Here is a 23595-nt window from a genome sequence, read left to right on the forward strand (position 1 = left end):
AAATGTAAGTGTTACAGTATATAAAATCAAATTAACTCACATTTATTTACACAGCACTTTATACAATACTGAATGTGTCAAAGCAGCTTTACAGAGTCAAACAGGAAAATAGTTTGTCAATAATGCAAGAGGACATTAACAAGTAATTTTTCCTGTTAAATTTAGTTCATTGGTGATTCAGTGTTGATATCATCCAGTTCAGCTCTCTTCCAATAATGTCATGCAATCAGCTAAGTGTCCCCAAATAAGTAAGCCAAAGGCGACAGCGGCAAAGACCCAAAACTCCATTGGTAGAAAACCTTGGGAGCAACCAGGCACAGTCAAGGAAAATTCAAAAAATGAAATGATGCCTTTTAAATCATTAACAATGTATCAATATCAGTTAATTAAATTTGTGATGAAACAGAAATTGCAACCTTTTTTTTTGGCACAAATCCATTCCACAATCCATTGCACAACAGGGAGCATTCATGCTGACTGGATTTGTAATAGAACATGTACATTTCATATTATAGGGCTACCTGAAATAGCATAAAAATAATATCAAAATATAACGGTCCTGCCTGTTGTTGATAAATACCAGTGGTGACGTTTTACAAATTGATTGATCAGTTGTCCCAGTGTTTACTGAGCCACAGTCTTCCCCAGTGCAGGAACTTGTGTGCACGATCTAGTGATTCACTACCTAGGGAACTGACTGAGATGCTTTGAACGGCCTTGTGAAACGATTTGGTTGTTCATTTTCGTTTGGAACGATTAACTCTTCTTCCGAAGTGCCATTCACAAGAACAGAAACTACGTGTTATGTTAATCCGCACCGTTTGAAAATAGCATAATTTCACCGTGGCTAGTTGTTAGTCACGTTTAATGACGTCTTTTTACTTCACGGGACAATTGCAGAAGAATACACATGCAAAAACCCATTGAACACGCCTATGTTAACTTTAAATGAGCGCATTACTGTGGTTTACATTAAGTTGCACGTTTCATAGATTTCGGTTAACGTTAGTCGTATTAGACATAATAGTTTATAAAAAAGAAAAAGACAGCATGATCTCTTCATATCTTTTCACGTCACGGAAACACAAAAATATCATATAACATGCTAAAATTCATTATAGTAACTAGTGTTGTCAAAAATATCGATATTTCGATAAATATCGATACTGAAATATCTGAACGGTACCAATATTAATTTCCCGAAGTATCGATACACCGATACTAGCCGAGCTGTCACTTTAACTTCTCTCCAAAGGCGCGTGGACAAGCACCACACGTGACCGCACTCGTCTCCTTCGCTCTGGTTAAATAGCAAAAGTGAAGTGAATAGAAAGATGACTGCTCTGGTTGTTAAAGAACACAGCAGGAGCGCTATCTGTAGGGATCTATGATCGCCACGATGCAGAGAACGCGCACGGAATCCAGTCATAAAAACGGAATTTACAGTTTAACACGGAATGTCACGGAATTTGTCAAAGTTTGGATGAATTAATCAAAAGTAGGTCATTACACTTAAATCAAATTGCGATATGGACTAGTATCTGTAAATATTAAGCTGCAAAAGTGGATTTAAATATGAATCCTGCATGTTCTGCGCGTCTCTGTGTGAATGTGCTGCACGTGCGGTTTTGTTTAATAATGTGGCGCTCGCGGTGATTTCAGCATCTGCCGTCCCAATGAGGACATAAATACATCAACAATATCTCCAGAACTGATCTGAAAGGCACTTTACGAGCATTTTACCATTTAATTTGAGTAAAACTAGCGTCATATCATACACACACAGAACTTTAGAAGTATTCACGGCAACCCGTCAAAATAAAAGTTCGGTTTAACTTAGCCTATTAAAGACCGTGTGCCAGATATGGGCTATATTACTATTATTTAGTAGAATGTACATAATACTACTACTTACTACTACTGTAAATTTTTTTAAAGACATAATCACAAAATATTTAAATTTTAATAGTAAATCCCCTTCATTTGCCAAAAATGTAAATGTTTTAAATATAAATGAATTAAAATTGTTTTATGCCTTCATCTGATATCCAGTAAAATTTAAATACACAACACAGAATTTCTGAGGGGGAAAACACATTTCATAAGGCTACTGTAAGAATAAATAAAAATTGTTTGTATGCATTCAAATAGCCTAATAGACATGCTAAAACACTTTTATTGTTACCAAATTTGGTAACAATACAACATAAGGTGAGAAAAAAATAAAACATTTCATACAGCCCTAAACGTGCCATTTTTGTTACACTTTTAATAAATTAAATGTTAAATTGTATAATTTTCATGATTTTAATGAATTAGACATGCTTTTAGATTAATAGCATTTAATTTGACCATTAAAAAAAAAAAGAGTCCAGAAAAATTCAAACGGAAAAAAACGGAATCCAGAAAAATTAAAATGGAAAAAATTGAATGTAGAAATTTTTTTAACGGAATTTGGGGAAAAATAAAACAGATTTCATAGGGCCCTATATCTGGAAATATTTTGGTTATGAAGCAAATGAGAATATCAACAAATAGAACTTTGGATTTTAATTAGTACATGTATTAGTAAACGTTAGTTTCAATTAACATTTAACTAAGATTAATAAAAGATTAATAAATAAATCAACAAATGCAGTACCTCAAGACATTTTTTTGTTCATGTAAAATATGAACTTGCATGTTCTCGACTTGTTACATTTATCTTTAAATTAAAAAAATTACCCCCTTAATATTGTGGCAGTTGTTTTCTCCGTGGTATCGAAAATGGTATCGAGTATCGATATTTTTCAAGGTATCGTATCGAAGTTAGAAATTCCAGTATCGTGACAACACTAATAGTAACACAGCTTTTGATAAAGTGTTTTATGGATTAAACAAGGTGGTCACATTCCCTTCACTTAAATTTCTTTCAGACATATCATACAACGCTTATTCGATGTTTTTATATATGTTGTATGTTTGTGTATAAATATATGTTTTAAATAAAACATTTACACCTTTTAAATAAACGTTTTGATAAATTCAGTTCAATGTTAAGTATAAATATTTGTTCAGTGTACTTGACTTACCTGATGCCTTAACTTGACATATAGTCTTATATCCACTTTTCTTCTGATATACAACTCATAAAATACGTTCTAAATAGCCACTCAAAAAATCGAATATGTTGTATGATTTTCTCGTTATTTTAGTCTAAAAAAAATAAAATTATTTAGTGCAACTTGTCTGACTTTTGAACTTGACAAGATGAAAAGTGTGCTGTTTCTCCCGCAAAGTCACTCAGGCGCGTGCACGCGCAGAATGATCTCAGTGTTGGCTGGATTTGTTTTTATTAGTTTAGTCAACATTTAGCATTCTGAATGTTGACTGGATTTGAAAATAACTATTTATTTAATGTTTTTAATATATATTTGCGCAGACTTAATATAATATGTCTTCTCAACTAAGCCCAAGCAATAGAATTAGTTCAACTTCAATATTTTTGCCCAACAGTTTGTTAATTCGATTTTTTACAGTGTAGGTTCTGCTGTAGATCCTCTTCTGTTGGAGACAGCAGACCCAGATCATCTGCAAACAGCAATAACTTTATGTTGGAGTCATGTTGGAGCACCTGTGTGAGGCCAGGTGCTGTTGATTGTTCCAAGAGTTTTGCCAATTTTGACCCTCGACCACAAAACCAGTCATAAGGGTCAATTTTATGAAATTGAGATTTATACATCATCTGAAAGCTGAATAAATAAGCTTTCCATTGATGTATGGTTTTTTATGATGGGATATTATTTGGCCGAGATACAACTATGAAAATCTGGAATCTGAGGGTGGAAAAAAATCAAAATATTGAGAAAATCGCCTTTTAAAGTAAAAAGAAAAAAAATGCATATTACTAATCAAAAATTAAGTTTTGATATATTTACAGTAGGAAATTTACAAAATATCTTCATGGAACATTATCTTTACTTAATGTCCAAATGATTTTTGGCATAAAAGAAAAATCAGTCATTTTGACCCATACAATGTATTTTTGGCTATTGCTAGAAATATACTCCAGCGACTTAAGACGGGTTTTGTGGTCCAGGGTCACAATTCATTAATGTAAATATTGAAGAGGGTCGGTGATAGTGGGCAGCCCTGCCTCACACCCCATCCTTGAGTGAAGAATTCTGTTAGTTCTGTTAGTTTTAATTTCGCATTGATTGTTTGAATACATTGTTTTTATAATATTGTATGTTTCACCACCAATAACTGTTTTGACAGCAGACCTTCATGCCAAATTGAATTGAAGGCCTTTTGGAATTCTACAAAGCAAGCAAATATTTTGGTTTTGTTTTGGTTAATGTATTTGTCGATCAGGGGGTGTAGGGTGAAGATGTTGTCTGTTGTTATAATTTGGTAAGAATCTAATTTGACTTTTGCTGAGGACATTGTGCTCTGTAAGCAAGTGTCCAAGTCTTGTGTTGATGATATTGTAGAAAAACTTCCCCAGATTACTGCTTGCACAAATGCCTCAGTAATTGTTTGGGTCTGATTTGTTGAATATGGGCTATATGAGTCCTAGATTCCAGGTTTCAGTTCACGTGAGTCTCATCGCTCTCCTTCGCTACTCTGGCTTTTAGCAGGGGGAAAATCTCCTCAAATGAGTTTAGGATTGCTTCATTGCCTTGCAGAAGGAAAGTGCCTTTAGTATAGTAAGTTATAGGGAGAATGGGGCTGTCTTTATTTAGCATTTCACCTTCACAAATAGTTAATCTTCCACCTTGGCCAATTCCGTCTTTAAAAACATGCTTGTATTGCTCACAGATGGCCAATTTCCAGATATTAAAGGCAGGGAAAGCGATTTTTCAAAAATGTTTTAGAAAACTGAGTCAGGGCTGAGTGCCAAAACAAACTTGTAGCCAATCAGTAGTAAAGGGCGTGTCTATTCATGATATGGAGGAGAGAGCATTCAGTGAACAACCGAGCCGAGTGACAGAAAGATAGAGATGGCGGATAAAAAAACAAAAGAGGAAAACGTCTGCGGAACGATAAGGCAAGAAGTAGGACCCTTGTAAATATCGGATCAGCTTTCCAGCGCTGGAGAGAACTCAAGGAGTGGAAGGCCTGCGATTGGATGCCGAGGTTGCTTTGTTTCATCTCGATAGATGGGTTACACCGTGTCTACACCGGACTTGCTGCGCCGTAACAGCTAAAGTCTGCCTACACTGGACGTGTGTATTTCAGGCAAGAATGCAGTTGTTTAAAACTGAAATCTGCGGTTTATTTATAAAAACAGCGCCTATTTGAAAAGGTGCTTCGCCGATTTCGGAGACGTGAGCTCCACCCGATCACCGGGTGCTCAGTGCTCATGTATCCCGAAGAGAGGAGCATAACCTCGGCTAGTCCTTGTGACATTTGCCGCTGGCTCTGATGTCTCTGTAGTGTATAAGATATAATTTGTTTTGGGTAAATCTAACAGGTAATCTTTGGTCTTTATTCTATTGTTCTATTAATATGTTAAAATGAAAATGAAAACAGGCAATGTTTGATATAATATTTCATTTCATTGTAATTTATGTATGTTTCCTGAACTACATTTCTGCGGCTATTAATATGTTTAAATGAAAACGAAAAGAGGAAGTTGTGTTTGATATATTTCGTACGTAAATACACTGAGGAAGATTGCAGCAGCCAAGGCGAGCTGACTGATGTTATCAAGTACGTTGCTCTTTGCAGAATTACCGGACTTGTGTCGTTCCGTCTGTGGGAGTTCACACTCCTGAGTCTAACTCGTGAAGTCCGAACTACAGAGGATGCAAGTCCGAAATTTGCGTACTTGGTATTGAGAAATGCGTGCAGACCTAACGCTATGTCACCAGACTATTTGCCTAATCTTCTCTGTAGTTTAGACCACGATGGAAACGCAGACAGCAACAGGTCTGGGGGAAAAAAAGTTCCTGGGATATATTGTTCCAGGTAATTTCAGTGGAAAAGCGGTTTATGTTTCACAGAACTAATCGTTGCCTGGGTTGCGTAGACTACGTATATGTGGGGCGTGTTTGTTTTGGTGATTTCAAATATCAACATTGGCTTCCAGAAATCGCTTACCCTGCCTTCAATCATAATGGTGTGGAAGATAAAGTTGTTCTCGATTCTTTTCCCATTGAGTTATAGTCATATAGTCAAGAGAAAAAGAATAATAATATATAAAAAGTATTACGCATGTAGTGCAAAATGAATTACTAATGTAAGTATATAAACTAGAAAAAAAATTATAAGATAAGGGTTTAGACAGATTTACAGAAGCAAAATGTACATCTAAGTAATATAGTAGAGTAATATGGTTTAATATAATCTTGATTTTGCGAGCCCTGACCGTGGTGGACAGCTGCAGTTTTTGATATTCTTCATATTCTGTGTGGTCAGTTCACATCAGTGATTAATTAATCTTTTAATTTGTTTAAATTGATTTTTACCTTTAATAAAACATTTTTTTTCCCCAAGTGTAAATATTTTGAGTCAAATTGTTACATTTAATCAGTCAATTAAGATAACACACATTTAGGCTTTTACCACAGCGGCTTTACATCTACATATTATCTATGACTATACTCTATACCAGTGTTTTTATTGCCTGTGAGAGCTTCAGGATCGCTGGGTTACTTGGTAATTTCCTCAGCCTTCATCGTCATCATGCCAGCCACACTTGCAGATACCAGTCAGATTATCTGTGAGGTCTGGCCCAGCAATGTGGAGGAGGAGATGAGGAAGATACGACAGATCATTCAAAGTTACAACTACATTGCCATTGACACTGAGTTTCCCGGTGTGGTGGTTCGTCCCATTGGAGAGTTCCGTAGTACTGTTGACTATAAGTACCAGCTCCTGAGGTGCAGTGTGGACCTTTTAAAAATCATCCAGTTTGGCTTGACGTTTATGAATGAAGATGGAGACTACCCACCTGGAACCACAGCATGGCAATTTAACTTCAAGTTCAATCTGATAGAGGACATGTACTCCCAGAACTCCATAGATCTCCTTCAGAACTTTGGGCTTCAGTTTAAAAAGCACGAGGAGGAGGGCATCGACACACTCTACTTCGCAGAGCTCCTCATCACATCAGGCCTTGTGCTTTGTGAAAATGTCAAGTGGCTCTCATTTCACAGTGGGTATGATTTTGGTTACCTGGTGAAGCTGCTCACAGATTACAGGTTGTCAGAAGAGGAACACAAGTTCTTTCAGATCTTAAATCTTTTCTTCCCAGCCATTTATGATGTCAAATATCTAATGAAGAGCTGCAAAAACCTTAAGGGTGGACTTCAGGAGGTGGCAGACCAGTTGAAGCTGTTGAATCTCTATCTTACTTTCACTCTCTATTGTTTAAAGTGGTAATATATAACTTAATTCCCACCATATTTCTGGTATTATCTATCAAACTAATTTGATCATTCGCTTTTTAAAACCGTGAGTGCAGCGCATTAGCTTGTCACTCACGGTTCCATTTGCGTTTCTATTCGCACCTATTATTGTTTTCTTTTTTCTCACTTCGTTTTTCATGAGTTATCAAACACCAGTGGTAAGCGAATCATTCTTCAATCACGGTGAGTAATGGCTTCTTCTCCTGCTATTGTTGTTTGCACTGTTTGCCACATGTACAGTTTATCTCTCTCTGTCGGCGACGAGGGATTCACATGTGAGAAATGCAGGGAAATAATTAGGCTGACAGATATGGAAGCAGAATAATGCCAATAGTTTTTGAAACATAAAGCATGCTGAATTCCACAAATCGAAAAAAAAGATGCATTGCAATTAACAGTGCTTGCATTTTAATGCCTTGTATTTCCAGGGCTTGCATTTTTAGGTCCTGAAATTGGAAATAGTTGTTTATTTAAACTGTGAATATTTCAATTCTAAATATTTCACACACATTTTCATAATTAAAAATTCAATAATTCATATTCACCTTACAGAATTCACTTCCAAAATATTCAGTCTGTTTAAAAATGCGATGTATAATATTCGACAGGCAAATTTCGGTCATTTTATTTTACTTTCCGAATTCGCTGCCACAAGTTCAGTGGTTAAAATTCGGCAGAAAATTCGGCGTTGTACATCCGGGACCCGCAGGAATAGCAGTAGAGCACCGATGTATGATCTCCAGCTGATGTCAGCCACTCATCAGCAGGTGGCGCAATCGGCTGTTGATGAAGGCCATTCATTCACAAAAACTGATTTGCAGAAATGGAGCAAGCTCTAAGTAGAAGTTTTGATTATTTTTAATTCTTTATTTCGGTTGCTTAGTATCTTTGATACTTTTTGTATCAAGGCTTGTGTGACTGTGCTGTAATACTGGGGTTCCCCGTCACACTCCAGCATTCCCCGATGATGCGTAACGCGCCTCAGTGATATAACTAATACAGTGATACAAGAACTCAGATCTCAGAACACTTTACTGATGATTATGCCAACTATATACAGGCAAGCAGATGAGGTCAGAAGAACGCAACGCGCTGCATTTTCGTTGCTTTCCCTTACCACTGATTTATAGAGTCGACAGTCCTACAAATATATCAATACCACGATTAGTTTTAACAGTAAGCAACCACTTTATATCGACATAAAAAAGGAGTTCAAAACCACCTAGGTGTATTGTTGCTGCAAATGTTAACCGGAGAAAGCATTGACGTGCTTTCGCACGTAAAGGGCCGTCTGACAATTCCACTGACTGGGTTAAAACGTCCAGTGTATTTAAATTAAAATGACTTAACATTTAAAATAACACTTTCAAACTGTAAAGCTTGTATTGCTCATAGTGATTTACTACAGATGAGATTGTGCCAATACCGCCCTTTTTATATATGTACAGTACACAATTATTTACATATAAAAAAAATCCCTGGAAATATTTTTTTTTTTTCTCATGTTCCAACAGTAGTACGTTGCTAGGTACAAAACTGACTTACTACAGGTTAGATTTTGCCAATATCTCCCTTACTGTATGTACAATTTACAATTATTTAAAACAAAAACAAAAGAGAACCCAAAAAAGGAATTGTTCATGTTCCAAAGGTTGTAGTATAAAATATCGATGTACTTTATGTACATTAAGCGAGGTATTAGCAAAATTTCACCCATAGTAAATCAGTCTAGTCACTAGGAATGTACTACAAACTTTGGAGAAAAAAAAAAAAAGCTTTGTGAATTACAGTAATTTCTTAAGAATAATTATATACTGCATGTACAGTGAGGAAGATGTTGGCAAAATTTCAACTGTAAGTCAGTCTGGTTACTAGTAGCATACAACATTTGGAGCAGGAAAATTACATTTTGGTGAATTACTGTAATTTTTTAAATATTTGTGTAGTGTACATACTTAGGGAAAGTATTGTCTAAGGTGAGATACTTGCAATATTTATTTAGTCATTTTGAGTAAATTATTCATTTACTGTAAACATGTTTGAATAAATAATAATTTGAATAAATTATTGAAATTTAATAATTACATTTAAATTAAATAAATTATTACTTCGTTTTGTACTGTGAGATAAATGTGCAGACGGTCCCTAAAGCAGCCTAGGCGAATAAAACTACTGCGCTTGGTTTTCTGTGGGAGAAAAAAAGTTTGGTGAAACTTGTTGGTTGTGGGGCTTATATTCTAGGATCATCTGCTTAAATGTACATAATATACAGTAACAAATTTGATTAATTAGATGCTGAATTTAATCATCACTGAGGCAACAAACCACATTAAGTGTTTTCTTTATGGGATATTAACCCGCGGTTTTGCGCGTTCAGTGAGAAGGGTCTGGCTGCAGACTTGCACTTGCACTCTCAGACTTGCACGGTAGCCAGGTAGTTAAGACAAGAAAAAAGAAACTAAATTACAATATCACTTGCAATCGCCGCTATCTGCGACGTCACTTGCGTTGCCAATGGAGACGAGATGCTGTGGTGCTTAAACGATTAAAACTAATTTAGTACAATAACGAACAGGGTCCTGCAAGTCATCTGTAGGAGAAAAAGAAAAGACCCGCAAATCCGTGGCTACAGAACAGCAGAATATGAACGCAATGCGCAAAGTTTCTCGTTAAGCGTTTTCCTCCCATAGAAAACCATAAACACTTAATATGGCTTAATCTATTAAAATACATTAAGTGCAATTAAAAGATAACATTCGATGTATAGTTATTATTAAATGTACTACAAGGCAAGCAGACGGCCATGAACACAATACGCAAATTTTAACTTGTCCTCCCATACCGCAAAATGCTTAATGTGGCATAATGGACTAAATTTAATATAATAATAATAATAATAATAAGGGACTTAAGGGTATTCTGTAGTCTTTGACGAAGATGATAAAGACAATTCATCAGCCTATAAGTCTTGTTGACACAAAGATACAGACCAGCAGATATGAACGTGCATTATGAAATGCATTAAGTGTTATTAAAAGGAGGCAATGCATTAAATTGCACGTTAAACGTTTTCCTCCCATAGAAAATCATTTTAAATACAACATGTATTATAGTTTATGGACAAAGACAATGTGTAGACCGTTTATTCTATTTGAAAATAAATAAATAAATAACGTGAAACTTTGCATGTTGCGTTTATTCTGGGTTCACCTGCCTGTACGTTAGTTATGTATATTTTAATAATGATGAGGTGCATATTGAGTATGCACTTTATCATCTTACTCCATTATGCTACATTATCCCATGTTTTGCGTTATAGGAGGAAAATACTATATACATATTCATTATATTAATAAACTGTATATTGAATTTGATATTTTAATAGATTAAGCCATATTAAGTGTTTATGGTTTTCTATGGGAGGAAAACGCTTAACGAGAAACTTTGCGCATTGCGTTCATATTCTGCTGTTCTGTAGCCACGGATTTGCGGGTCTTTTCTTTTTCTCCTACAGATGACTAGCAGGACCCTGTTCGTTATTGTACTAAATTAGTTTTAATCGTTTAAGCACCACAGCGTCTCATCTCCATTGGCAACGCAAGTGACGTCGCAGATAGCGGTGATTGCAAGTGACATTGTAATTTAGTTTCTTTTTTCTTGTCTTAACCACCTGGCTACTGTTGTAAAATGTTGAGAGATTCAAACAAAAAATTATCAATAAATAGAACAAAATAAAAAAATAAAAAAGACTGCAAGTGACGTCACCCGCGGGAGTGCAAGTGTCTGAGAGTGCAAGTGACTTCACCCGCGGAAGTGCAAGTGTCTGAGAGTGCAAGTGCAAGTCTGCAGCCAGAACCTATTGTGTTCAGTAGCTTGCGATCATATCCTCATCTGTTTGCATGATCAGTAAGATCTGAGTTTGGTCTTTTAATAGGCTTGTTTGAGATGAGCAAAATCTGCATCACCGTTGATCACCGCGAGATGCATGCCAGTTAGAAAAGTGTTTTTTTATTATTAAACGTATAACATTCACAGGGGAAATTGTCAAAGCAATAAAATACATACACAGCCAGAACACAAAACAGTAAATACCTAAATAATAGTAATAACAAAAAAGAAATATAAAGAGAAAAACAAATAAATAAGTTACCATAAACACATTTTAAAATAAATAAATAAAACGTGTCCCGAGTTACTCCGCCTTGTTCTGATGTCATGCTGACGTGTGCCAAAAAACTCTCGGGACGACGAGGCGGCTGTCGGATTGCTCTCCACCGACTCTGCTCAAAAGCATGATGGGAAACGACTGACTGAGACACAGCTCATTTGTTCACACAACTGTGATGCTGCGTTCTCTGCTAAAATGTTTAATTTTATTTTTTTATCTGATTTCTTGTGATTGTGTATTTTAAATTATTCTTGAATATTCCCAAACACTATGACAGTGCGATCTCTGTGTGAGATGTTATTGTTGTCATATTTCTATAAAAATTTGTATTAAAGTAGAAATGGATGATAAATACGCCTTTCTTTCTTATGGGATTAAATAGCAAGCACTTTGAGTGTCTTGTTCATCATATTTATATACATATAAAAACAACAGAACTGAAATTATATCACATTTATCAGCAGCACAGCACATGAGTGAGAATAATGCGATATCCGCCTTTGATCTCAAACAAGCCTAATAATAGCTGTCATTGCTACGCGTTTTCTTTAACCGATTTCTGAGGGAAACAGCGTGAAACCTTGCGCATTAGTTCATATTCCACATCTGCTTCACTGTGGATATAGTTGGCATAATCATCAGTAAAGTGTGTTCTGAGATCTGAGGTCTTGTATCACTGTATTAGTTATATCACTGAGGCGGTTACGCAATCCTGGAGTGTGACGGGGAACCCCAGTATTACAGCACAGTCACACAAGCCATGATACAAAGTTACAGAAACTAAGAAACCGAAATGAAGAATTAAAAATAATCAAAACTTCTACTTAGAGCTTGCTCCATTTCTGCAAATCAGTTTTTGTGAATGGCCTTCATCAACAGCCGATTGCGCCACCTGCTGGTGAGCGGCTGACATCAGCTGGAGATCATGCATCGGTGCTCTACTGCTATTCCTGCGGGTCCCGGATGTGCAACGCCGAATTTTCTGCCGAATTTTAACCACTGAATTTGTGGCAGCGAATTCGGAAAGTGAAATAAAATGACCGAAATTTGCCTGTCGAATATTATATATTGCATTTTTAAACAGACTGAATATTTTGGAAGTGAATTCTGTAAGGTGAATATGAATTATTGAATTTTTAATTATGAAAATGTGTGTGAAATATTTAGAATTGAAATATTCACAGTTTAAATAAACAACTATGTCCAATTTCAGGACCTAAAAATGCAAGCCCTGGAAATACAAGGCATTAAAATGCAAGCACTGTTAATTGCAATGCATCTTTTTTTTTCGATTTGTGGAATTCAGCATGCTTTATGTTTCAAAAACTATTGGCATTATTCTGCTTCCATAGACAGAGAAGATATTAGAATTAGAGACACGCATCCAAACTTTAGTTGAGGACAGTAAGAATGTGAGGGCTGTAGATACTGCTTTGGATGTGACTAGCTCAGGGAGTCCTGTACATTGTTTGGTTCCAGTAGAGCCCGTGCAGCAGGGCAACTGGGTGACTGTGAGGCGGCCTAGTCGCGGGTCAAAAAAACCCCCAAAATTATTTTAAATAGACTAGAAAATTATGTTGGCATTAGAGGAAGTGCACTGGCATGGTTCAAATCGTACTTATCTGACCGCCATCAATTTGTGGCAGTAAATGAAATTTGCGATCTCAAAACTCTGGCCATTTGATAATACCTTAAAATACTTTAATTTCATCAGACGACGGCTCGATTATCAGGATTTCTGTGCAGATTAACATCTTAACATCATTGTTTTGGCTTAGTGTTATGTTAGAATCATTATTATACTCATACCTTTTGTTCTTTAATATTTTGAATTGTTCTTAGCTTTATTTTTAGTTTTTCATTTAAATGTTAAGTTTTGAAATTTAGTTGTATGCATTTGTCCTTTTTATTTAATTTCTTTATTTATAAAATGTTTATAGGTAGTATTTATAAAGTTTTAGCTTTTAGTTTTGGATCTGTTTTTAGTTGTTTTAATACTACAATTGATTGCTTCTGTTGTCCTCATTTGTAAGTCGCTTTGGATAAAAGCGTCTGCTAAATGACAAAATAATAATAATCTTGGAAGGGAGAGCTGGTTATGTAGTCTTAATGGGCTGCGTTTCAATCACTATTTCATATTCATTCCGTTGTCTGACAACAGAAACAGTAAAATATATTATCAATGAAAACAGTTTTATTGAGAATTTGGCTGCATCAAAATACAGAGAGATCTAATAATAAAAAATAATAAATGAACATTTTGCATGTTCAGAAGAAGTGAGCTGATCTGTCCTGCAAAAATGTAAACAGGTTTGTGTAAGTAAATTGCTCCGTGTAAAGAAAGAGAAGTAATGGGAACTTGGTATTTCTTTTTTCATGTGTCTAATAGACATGAACAAGTTCTTTGAAAAACATGTATGACCTTTGAAACATGTCTAGGTTTCATGCTCTGTTGACTATGGTTTCAATAATAATAAACATACATTTGCATAAAGCATCCATATTTGTCCATGCCCATGTTGATTAGAGTATTAAAAACTAATTTAAGGTAAATTTAGAACAAATAAAAATGTGCGATTAATTTGCGATTAATCGCGAGTCAACTCTTGACAATCATGCAATTAATCGTGATTAAATATTTTAATCGATTGACAGCCCTAAAATATATACATTTTCTGTCCCAATATCTAGAATTTTTGCGATCATTCTTTATGCGTTTTAATAGACCTAATCATGCAGTGAAAGAACACACTCTAAATACGCTCGTGCACTGTTTAACCCGCTTCATCACCACGTAGGCTAATGTAAGTGTGCACTCCATAGGTGTTTTGTTTGGTTTTTGCAAAATACTCTATTGTCAAATTGCACATCGTTAAAACAACAATTACGATATTATCGCAGAAGATATATATCACACACTCCTAGTACAGATATGCTGCCATACTGTACTCTCTCTTTAGGGCCGAATAGCATTGTGTTTACTCTGTTTTTGTGTTTGGGTTTGCCAATGAGTGATGTAACTGTGTTTGATTTGTGCAGTAATCTGATTGATTCTGATGTTGTGAGTTACAGCATCAGTAGATGTTAGTGAAGCATCTGAAGCTCTTGATAAGCTGAGGGAAAGGGTTGCTTTCTTTGCTCATCTCTTGGTATTGCAGGGCTTTATAATGATATGATTGTGGGTCACGGAGTTTGAGATATTTCCAGAATTTAATTGGCCTTTTTTGTATCTTTATGATTAGAGGATTGCCTAATTGCCCTGCATGCATTATTTGTTTTGTGCACGTTTAATATAGTTTTACAGAGTTCTGCATGCAGGGTCTCAATTGGATGTTTTTCCCATTGGATGAGATCTTGATTTGGATTTGTCAGTGGACCCCACACCTCACTGCCACAAAGTGCAATGGGCTCAATTACTGATTCTAATATTTTCAGCCAAATTCTAATAGGGATTTCTATAAGACATTGCCCTTTTATGGCGTAGAAGGCACTGCGTGCTTTATATCTCAGTTCTGTCACAGCATGGTTAAAGTTTCCAGTGGACGTGATTTTCAAACCCAGGTAGTTGTAGTGTGACGTGTGTGTTATCAGGTTAGTGCATAATGTAAATGTGTGTTGTGTTCCTTGGGATCTGGATCTTTTCTGAAATATCATAACTTTGGTTTTATTCAGGTTGATTGTCAGGGCCCAGGTCTGGCAATATTGCTCTAGCAGGTCCAGGTTCTGCTGTTAACCTTGTTGAGTGGGAGACAGCAGAACCAGATCATCTGCATACAGCAGGCATCTGATCTGTGAGTTGTGTAGAGTGAGGCCAGGGGCTGCAGATCGCTCCAGACTGCTCGCCAGTTCATTGATGTAAATGTTAAATAATGTGGGGCTTAAGCAGCAGCCCCGTCTCACTCCACGCTTCTGGGAAAGATACCCCATTTGGTGCTGATTTTTACGCCACATTTACTTTCAGTGTACATTGATTTGATCAGGTCATAGGTTTTACCTCTTCTGCCACTTTCAATAATTTTGTAAAATAGTCCGTAAATATTAAAAGTCAATAAAGCATGCATATATTTGACCTTTATCTCTCTCTCTCTCTCTCTCTCTCTCTCTCTCTCACTCACACACACACACACACACACAAACAAATGTATATACAAGCATTACTGATTTCAGTGGTTTATCATGAATCTTCTAACACTGGCCTGCTGTAAGTTTTTGTTAGTTTATATTGAAAGTAAACTAAATAAAATAAAATACAGCACTGGAAAACTGTTCTAGTGTATCTTTTTTTCTGATTTATGTCTACCTGAATGCATGCCATACACATGCAAATAGAGTCATTTATACAGCTGATATAACCACAGTCTTGATAAAAATGTGTACAATGTAAACGAGTGTAATTTTGTCCAGTGTTCACAACTGACTGAATTTATAGCGGACATGCAACAATGACCCAAGACGGTTCCAAAATTGTCCTTAAAATCATGCCTGATATTCATTAGTCTACATGGATGTGTTTATCTTTGTTACTGTTCATCCAACTGTTACAGCATAACAGTTTTTGTTTTACTAAATGATAATTACAAATAATGATTGCATAGATTTCCTTTTGTTTTTCAAAAAAATAATAAACTGATGTTTTATTTTTAGCCCTTCTTGGGGAGTTCAAGCCCAGGTAAGACAATTACTAGTTTTTCTATCATGGTAAACCATATCTTTATACATACTCATGATTTAATCCCATTTGACCTGTCAACAGAGATGCTGTTGCCTGATTATGATGATGATCAAACTCCTGAAGATGATGAGGTTCCAGAGGGAGAATCTAATTTTGGCAATGAGATTGAAGAACTTGCAAAGGTTTGGTCTTTTCCTGATTTTCAATATGTTACACCTGATCTTTTGTTTCACATGTTTATAGTCCAGCCTGCAGAGGAGAGTTCAGCAGGGGATTAAAGCTGTTGAAGCCAAAGTAGCTGTGTTTTTTCTTTTCTTACTTAATTTGAATTTAAATAAACTAGCATCATTTAAAAAACTATAAAAAGTCCTTATAGACCTTTTTCTGAATGCGGAAGTTTCACCTTACTAGAAAATTTGGCAGGTTTCTAGGCAGGACTGATGGCTGAGTAATGCGAGAACCCACGAGACCTGGTGCGTGATCTAAGATGGCGGCTCCCGTTTGCTAGACTGTAAACCTCCTTCTTTCTCTCGTCTTTTCATAAACGTCTTTCATCTCGTCTCAAAACTGGACTATACCGTTTTACAACCTGGATTATATCGAGGAGTATATCGACGCACACCACAACACACTCTGCTGCACCATGAACAGGGACAAACCAGATCACAACAAAAAAAGCAAAGGTAACCCCACTCCAATCTCCAAGAGACCTCGTCCCGATTCACCTTCCAGTCCAAGCAAAACACCATCCACATCACCTAAACCGCCGTGCTGCACTGAGGTAAGCGACATTCTACTCTCCATCGAAAATAAACTTTCCGGACTTGACACCAGGATCGCACTGATAGAAGTCAATACGCAAGGATCTCCAGGAATTGCGGCACAGTTTAGAATTCAGCCAAGAACAAATAGACACTCTCACTAAAGAAAATAACTTATTAAAGGATTCAGTTCACGCACTTACCACTCAACTCACCTCCGTCGCCGCAGAAAACAAAATCATGAAAGAAAACATTTTGTATTTGCAAACGCGCAGCATGAGGGACAATTTAGTCTTCACAGGCATCCCGGAACAAACTCCAGACGACCCCGAGAAATCAGTCAAGGACTTTATGATAAAACAACTCAAATTACCAGCCGAATCTGTACAGATCATCACCTTTCACCGTGTTCACCGTATCAGATCTCAAAACAACAACAATAGACCACGACCAATCATCGCAAAATTTGAACAGTACAAACACAAAGAACTGGTTCAGAGACAAGGCAGACAACTTAAAGGAACAAACTATGGTATCAATGAGCAGTACCCAAAGGACATTCTCGACCGTCGAAAACAACTTTTCCCAATCTGAAAACAGAAAATGAATGAAGGAAAAAGAGCAGTCATTACAGTGGACAAATTATACATAGATGGACAACTACACTCACCTAAAGGATTATTAGGAACACCTGTTCAATTTCTCATTAATGCAATTATCTAATCAACCAATCACATGGCAGTTGCTTCAATGCATTTAGGGGTGTGGTCCTGGTCAAGACAATCTCCTGAACTCCAAACTGAATGTCAGAATGGGAAAGAAAGGTGATTTAAGTAATTTTGAGCGTGGCATGGTTGTTGGTGCCAGACAGGCAGGTCTGAGTATTTCACAATCTGCTCAGTTACTGGGATTGTCACGCACAACCATTTCTAGGGTTTACAAAGAATGGTGTGAAAAGGGAAAAACATCCAGTATGCGGCAGTCCTGTGGGCAAAATGCCTTGTTGATGCTAGAGGTCAGAGGAGAATGGGCCGACTGATTCAAGCTGATAGAAGAGCAACTTTGACTGAAATAACCACTCGTTACAACCGAGGTATGCAGCAAAGCATTTGTGAAGCCACAACACGCACAACCTTGAGGCGGATGGGCTACAACAGCAGAAGACCCCACTGGGTACCACTCATCTCCACTACAAATAGGAAAAAGAGGCTACAATTTGCACGAGCTCACCAAAATTGGACGGTTGAAGACTGGAAAAATGTTGCCTGGTCTGATGAGTCTCGATTTCTGTTGAGACATTCAGATGGTAGAGTCAGAATTTGGCGTAAACAGAATGAGAACATGGATCCATCATGCCTTGTTACCACTGTGCAGGCTGGTGGTGGTGGTGTAATGGTGTGGGGGATGTATTCTTGGCACACTTTAGGCCCCTTAGTGCCAATTGGGCATCGTTTAAATGCCACGGCCTACCTGAGCATTGTTTCTGACCATGTCCATCCCTTTATGACCACCATGTACCCATCCTCTGATGGCTACTTCCAGCAGGATAATGCACCATGTCACAAAGCTCGAATAATTTCAAATTGGTTTCTTGAACATGACAATGAGTTCACTGTACTAAAATGGCCCCCACAGTCACCAGATCTCAACCCAATAGAGCATCTTTCGGATGTGGTGGAACGGGAGCTTCGTACCCTGGATGATCTCCATCAACTGCAAGATGCTATCCTATCAATATGGGCCAACATTTCTAAAGAATGCTTTCAGCGCCTTGTTGAATCAATGCCACGTAGAATTAAGGCAGTTCTGAAGGCGAAAGGGGGTCAAACACAGTATTAGTATGGTGTTCCTAATAATCCTTTACGTGAGTGTATATCGCGATAAGGACATTACTCCCTGGCTTTTCTGAACATTTCACTCCCGATAACTGTCATTAGGACAATCTCTCTCTCTCTCTCTCTCTCGCTCTCTCGCTCGCTCTCTAATATATAAGATGTGATCTTGTTTTTTATATCCCTTCTGAGAGACCATGACTTTGACAGTTATTTTAGAACAGAGTGGGCATGCTTTCTAGAGATGAATGACTCCCCAGAATTATCTCCTTCTCTTCTGTGGGAAGCAGGGAAAGCAGTACTAAGAGGAAAAATCATTTCATTCTCCGTTCACAAAAAAAAAAGAAAGAGAAGGAACAACAAGCAGAATTGGAACAAAAAATCTAAGAACTAGAAGACTCCAATATAAATAATCCAACAGAAAAAACACAGGACACATTAAGAAAATATAAATTTCAGTTAAAAGAATTAATCAATAAACATACCCAATTCTTAATACAAAGGCTAAGACAAGAAAACTTACATCACAGGAACACATTTGGTAAATATTTGGCAAATCAAATCAAACAAAATAAGGAAAAAACAACAATAGCAGTTATTACAGACACAGCAGGGAAGTCCACCAATTCACCAGAAGAAATAAATCAATATTTTCACAATTTTTACAGTAAATTATACTCTTCAGAAAAACACCCAACTCAGAAAGACATCAATTCATTTCTCAACAATATCAACCTACCTCAACTTAGTAAACATCAAATAAATACTCTTGAATCCCCGTTAACAGAACATGAATTTTTTAATGCCCTTAAACTTATGCCGAATAATAAAGCACCAGGTCCTGATGGATACCCTGCTGAGTTCTACAAACACTTTTGGTCCATCTTATCACCACTCTTTATCCGAATGACAAATTAATCAAAACTCCCAGATAATATGAACACAGCTACAATTTCGCTTCTTCTCAAACCCAATAAAGACCCAACACTACCGTCAAGCTATCGTCCAATTTCCCTAATCAATAGACCCCTTCAATGTTTGTAAACATTCGAATGCTAGGTTGGTTGCGCGCGCAGCTTGGGGTCAGAAAAATGGCGCGGCTAATGGACCGGCATATTATGTCAAGTTATGCACTGTCGTTGCCACCACAGGAACGGGAACAGTACCATAACAAACTTGTTTTAGTTAATGGCGATTGTCTGCCTGATCCCGAGCTCATAACAGAATGGGTAGACAACGTCAGCAAGTGGCCAGATATTCACTGGCCCGCCATATACAGCTATCTGGTGGACAAACCGAGTGTTTACACGCGAGAAAAACTACAAATCGCTAGACGCTTATAATTACGTAGTCTGTGGGCATGTCCAGACGGTTTTATATAGCGATATAGACAATGACTTTTGTGTGTTAAAAGCGGAGGTTTTACCGAGCCAGCGCCAAGGGAAAAAGATGCACTTGTTACTGTTACTTGTTTGTATGCAGATGCACATCAATTTAAGACAATTCCATGTCATTATCCAGTAGCTTAAATAAACAAGTGACAGTAAATTATTATGTGTAATATATGATTTTCTTTATTGGAACATGTCCATAAACAATGTAACATATTTTGACAAAATACAAAAAAGTATAAATTGTAAAATAGCATTAATCATGAAATATATCAAATTAATGACTTATTTGGGAACAACACTTTTACAGAGGTTTGTTAGAGCACCGCACACAATCACTACATCATCTAGCATATCAACCTGAGACACAGGAATAACTGTTTGTAAAATCTTGAAGTTTTTCCACTGACCAATGACTCGTTCAACATGAATCCTAACCCGAGACAGTTGTCTGGATGCGTCTACTTCCAGTGCAGCCAGTTGCTTTTTGCCTTTAGTAAAATGAGGAATACGAAGAGTGACACCGCAAGCTGCAAGCTCATCCCGTATTAAAAATCCCCTATCTGCTAAAACCTCGTCCATAGGCTCCAACAGTTCCAGCAAACCCGACTCTTTGGTGATCTGTTTATCAGAAACCCGTCCACCCCACCCTGGAGACAAAAATGAAATTGCCCCAGCAAGTGTGATGGCAATCAAATATTTTAACGTATTGTTGTGTTTGTAATTAGACCAGGTCTGGGCCCTTGCAGTCAAATTGCTAGGTCGAGCTATAAAAATTTCTGTGCAGTCTATTATGCAGCGGCATTTTTTGAAGTGACGTTTGAATGTTTTGGGCATATTTTTAAGTATAGCTCCCTTATTTGGCCATTTAATTAATGGCTTGAGGACGACAGACATAACAGAGATCCAGCTCCGATAAATATTTGATACGGTGCTTGTTGTTACATGAAATCTATATGCCAGGTCAGTGTTACTGAGGCCCATCCTTAATTTCATCAAGACCATCAACAATTGGTCCTCTAGAGGAAGGGCTTGGTGACTTATCTCAATACTGCCATCAAATTTTTTTAGGAGCCATTCGAAGATTACAGAGGTCAGTCCAGTGAAAAACAGTAATAGTCGAATGTTACTCTTAACATTGCTGTATAAAAATTTGGATTTCTGTAATTCATTCCTAAGTTCTTCATTCTCACTGCGTAATTTAAAACAGTCCTGCTGCAGGTTGATGTAGTCTTCCTGCAGTTGATTATGTGTAAAGCAAAGAGCATCATGTTCCTTTCTCGACACTGCGCGGTCCCCTTCAGCTTCCTCCTCATCTTGAACAGAAAACAAACAGACATACAGAAGTTCAGTGACAAAGTATGACAACTTTGGAGGGTGTAGCTTATGGGACCACAGGGCTGGTGTATTATGGCTCGTTTCCACTGAGCGGTACGGTACAGTACAGTACGGTATGGTTCGGGTCGGTAAACCATGAATCGGCTAGCGTTTCCACTGCCACAGTACCCTTACTTGATAGGCGAGGTGTAACCTATGCCGGAAAGAAGTGATGTGCAATGTGCATTACAATTGTACGGTACGGTTCGGCTTTTTGGTACCATTCACAACTTTTGACAGTGGAAACGCAAATAATTGCGTACCGTACCGTACTGTACCGCTCAGTGGAAACGAGCCATTAGACTGCATTAGTTTTAGCTTTACGTTTAAGAGATTATTCATACCACTGCAAAGATCAATGGTACAGTCTTGTTCCATCTCAGCCATGGAAGAAGCAGGTTGCATGTCAGAGCGTTCATCTCTCTTCCTTTTCCTCTGATACCTAAAGGAAAACAAAAGGAACAATTAGAGCTGTGTGAAACCATTTAATCATTGTCTAGTTAAACTAGGCCTGCACAATATTGCTTTAAGGGCTAGTGAAAGTTGTTCAAAGACATTTGGATAAGGATTAGACTAGGTGGTCTAGACTACAACCGTTGCAAGAGACAAGCCTTATAGATAGATACTTTTTTTATTCGTACCTTTCCATTTTTGTCTTGGGTGTCTGGCTTTGTTTTTTGTACACAAACAAGGAGGGCACAAAGTCAGGACTACTGGAGTCAAGTGATGCCTCTCCTACAAAAAAAGAAGAATTGCACACATTGATTACAACGCGATCTACTGTTGTCACAGTGAAAGCGCTAATGTAAAGCTAGTCTGCGAAGTCTGTAGCATGACACAGGTCACAATTAATGCCAGATATCAAATTTCACCTAACTAATAAATCAGTCTGCAGTTTACAGAAAACAGTTGTTTATTTACTATGGCTAGAGTTACGCCATGGTAAGTAACAGTTAAACAAATGTTGTCACAAAGTTGGCGCTAGCCTGCAGCTAACTGCTAGCAGCATGACATTTAAAACAAACCATTAACCAGCATAGCTTAACTTTATAGGCTAGTGTACAGAAAACTGCAAAAAAATCATGCAATCCAGGCTTTCGAGTTTAATCTAATAGAAAGGGATGATAAAGGATGACTTTACCTGATATGAAGTGAGCACTACAAACACGAGCCTCATTGATCGTAGCATTGTCCCAGTCTGCCCGTTTAATAGCTTGCAGCCACAGATGTCGTCTATTTTTTTGAAAAGGATGAGATCCTGCAGGAATCCTAAAAAACTTGACTCCACAATTGGTGCGATTTGCACAGTCCACGACACAACAACTAGGCATTTTGATGAGAAATCATCTGGTTAACAGTAACACAGGATGGAACGTTCTGACCCCGACATGCGCAGTATGCACTTCGAATTTTCCTGTGACGTCGACCGTGAAGGGGTCTATGTAGACATTAAAATCATCGCCAAAGCACTAGCCTATAGGTTAGAAAAAGTCACACCATCTATAATACATCCAGACCAAACTGGTTTCATTAAAGGTAGACTTGCATCTAACAACACACGTAGACTTTTTAACTTAATGTATTATTCATCAATTCACAAAGCCAAAACTATCATAGTCACTCTTGATGCAGAAAAAGCTTTCGATAGAGTAAACTGGAAATTCCTGTTTTCCACATTAGAGAGGTTTGGTTTTGGGGAGTCGTTCATTAATTGGATTAAAATTCTATATACATCACCTTTAGCCACCGTCATCACCAATGGACTAACATCACGTAGCTTCACACTGCACCGCGGGACTAGACAAGGATGCCCACTCTCCCACTCACTTTTTACCATTTTCATTGAACCATTAGCAGCAGCCATCCATCTAAACGGCAACATAATAGGTATTCAAACACTAAATATATACCACAAAATAAGTCTTTACGCTGATGATATATTATTATATTTACAAGATCTAACTATCGCCAAGAAAACTATCCTCATGAACTGGAAATCA

The 23595-nt window shown here is 37.3% G+C and overlaps 2 protein-coding genes and 1 long non-coding RNA gene across 5 annotated transcripts in view; all 3 read left to right on the plus strand.

Moving 5' to 3' along the window:
• Nucleotides 1-23595, plus strand: part of LOC306881630 — a 494310-nt gene that overhangs the window by 315385 nt on the left and 155330 nt on the right. The window lies entirely within an intron of this gene.
• The window catches only part of LOC306881625 (mesoderm induction early response protein 1-like), a 152949-nt gene that overhangs the window by 4074 nt on the left and 125280 nt on the right, over nucleotides 1-23595 (plus strand). For 2 of the 3 annotated variants that reach the window (XM_079435795.1, XM_079435796.1), the window contains exons 2-3: nucleotides 16207-16231; nucleotides 16316-16416. In XM_079435795.1, coding sequence (XP_079291921.1) covers nucleotides 16207-16231; nucleotides 16316-16416 — 126 coding nt within the window. Of the gene's footprint in view, nucleotides 1-16093; nucleotides 16232-16315; nucleotides 16417-23595 lie in introns of those variants that run through there. The other variant, XM_079435797.1, reaches the window with a different exon arrangement.
• On the plus strand, nucleotides 6670-7368 carry LOC306880910 (CCR4-NOT transcription complex subunit 8-like; the record flags this gene model as incomplete). The annotated part of the gene is made up of 1 exon (XM_079434716.1): nucleotides 6670-7368. One exon carries the CDS (start codon nucleotides 6670-6672, stop codon nucleotides 7366-7368), a length of 699 nt encoding a protein of 232 aa, XP_079290842.1.

This window comes from Barbus barbus (genome assembly GCF_936440315.1).
Source record: "Barbus barbus genome assembly, chromosome: 15".
Classification (NCBI taxonomy): domain Eukaryota; kingdom Metazoa; phylum Chordata; class Actinopteri; order Cypriniformes; family Cyprinidae; genus Barbus; species Barbus barbus.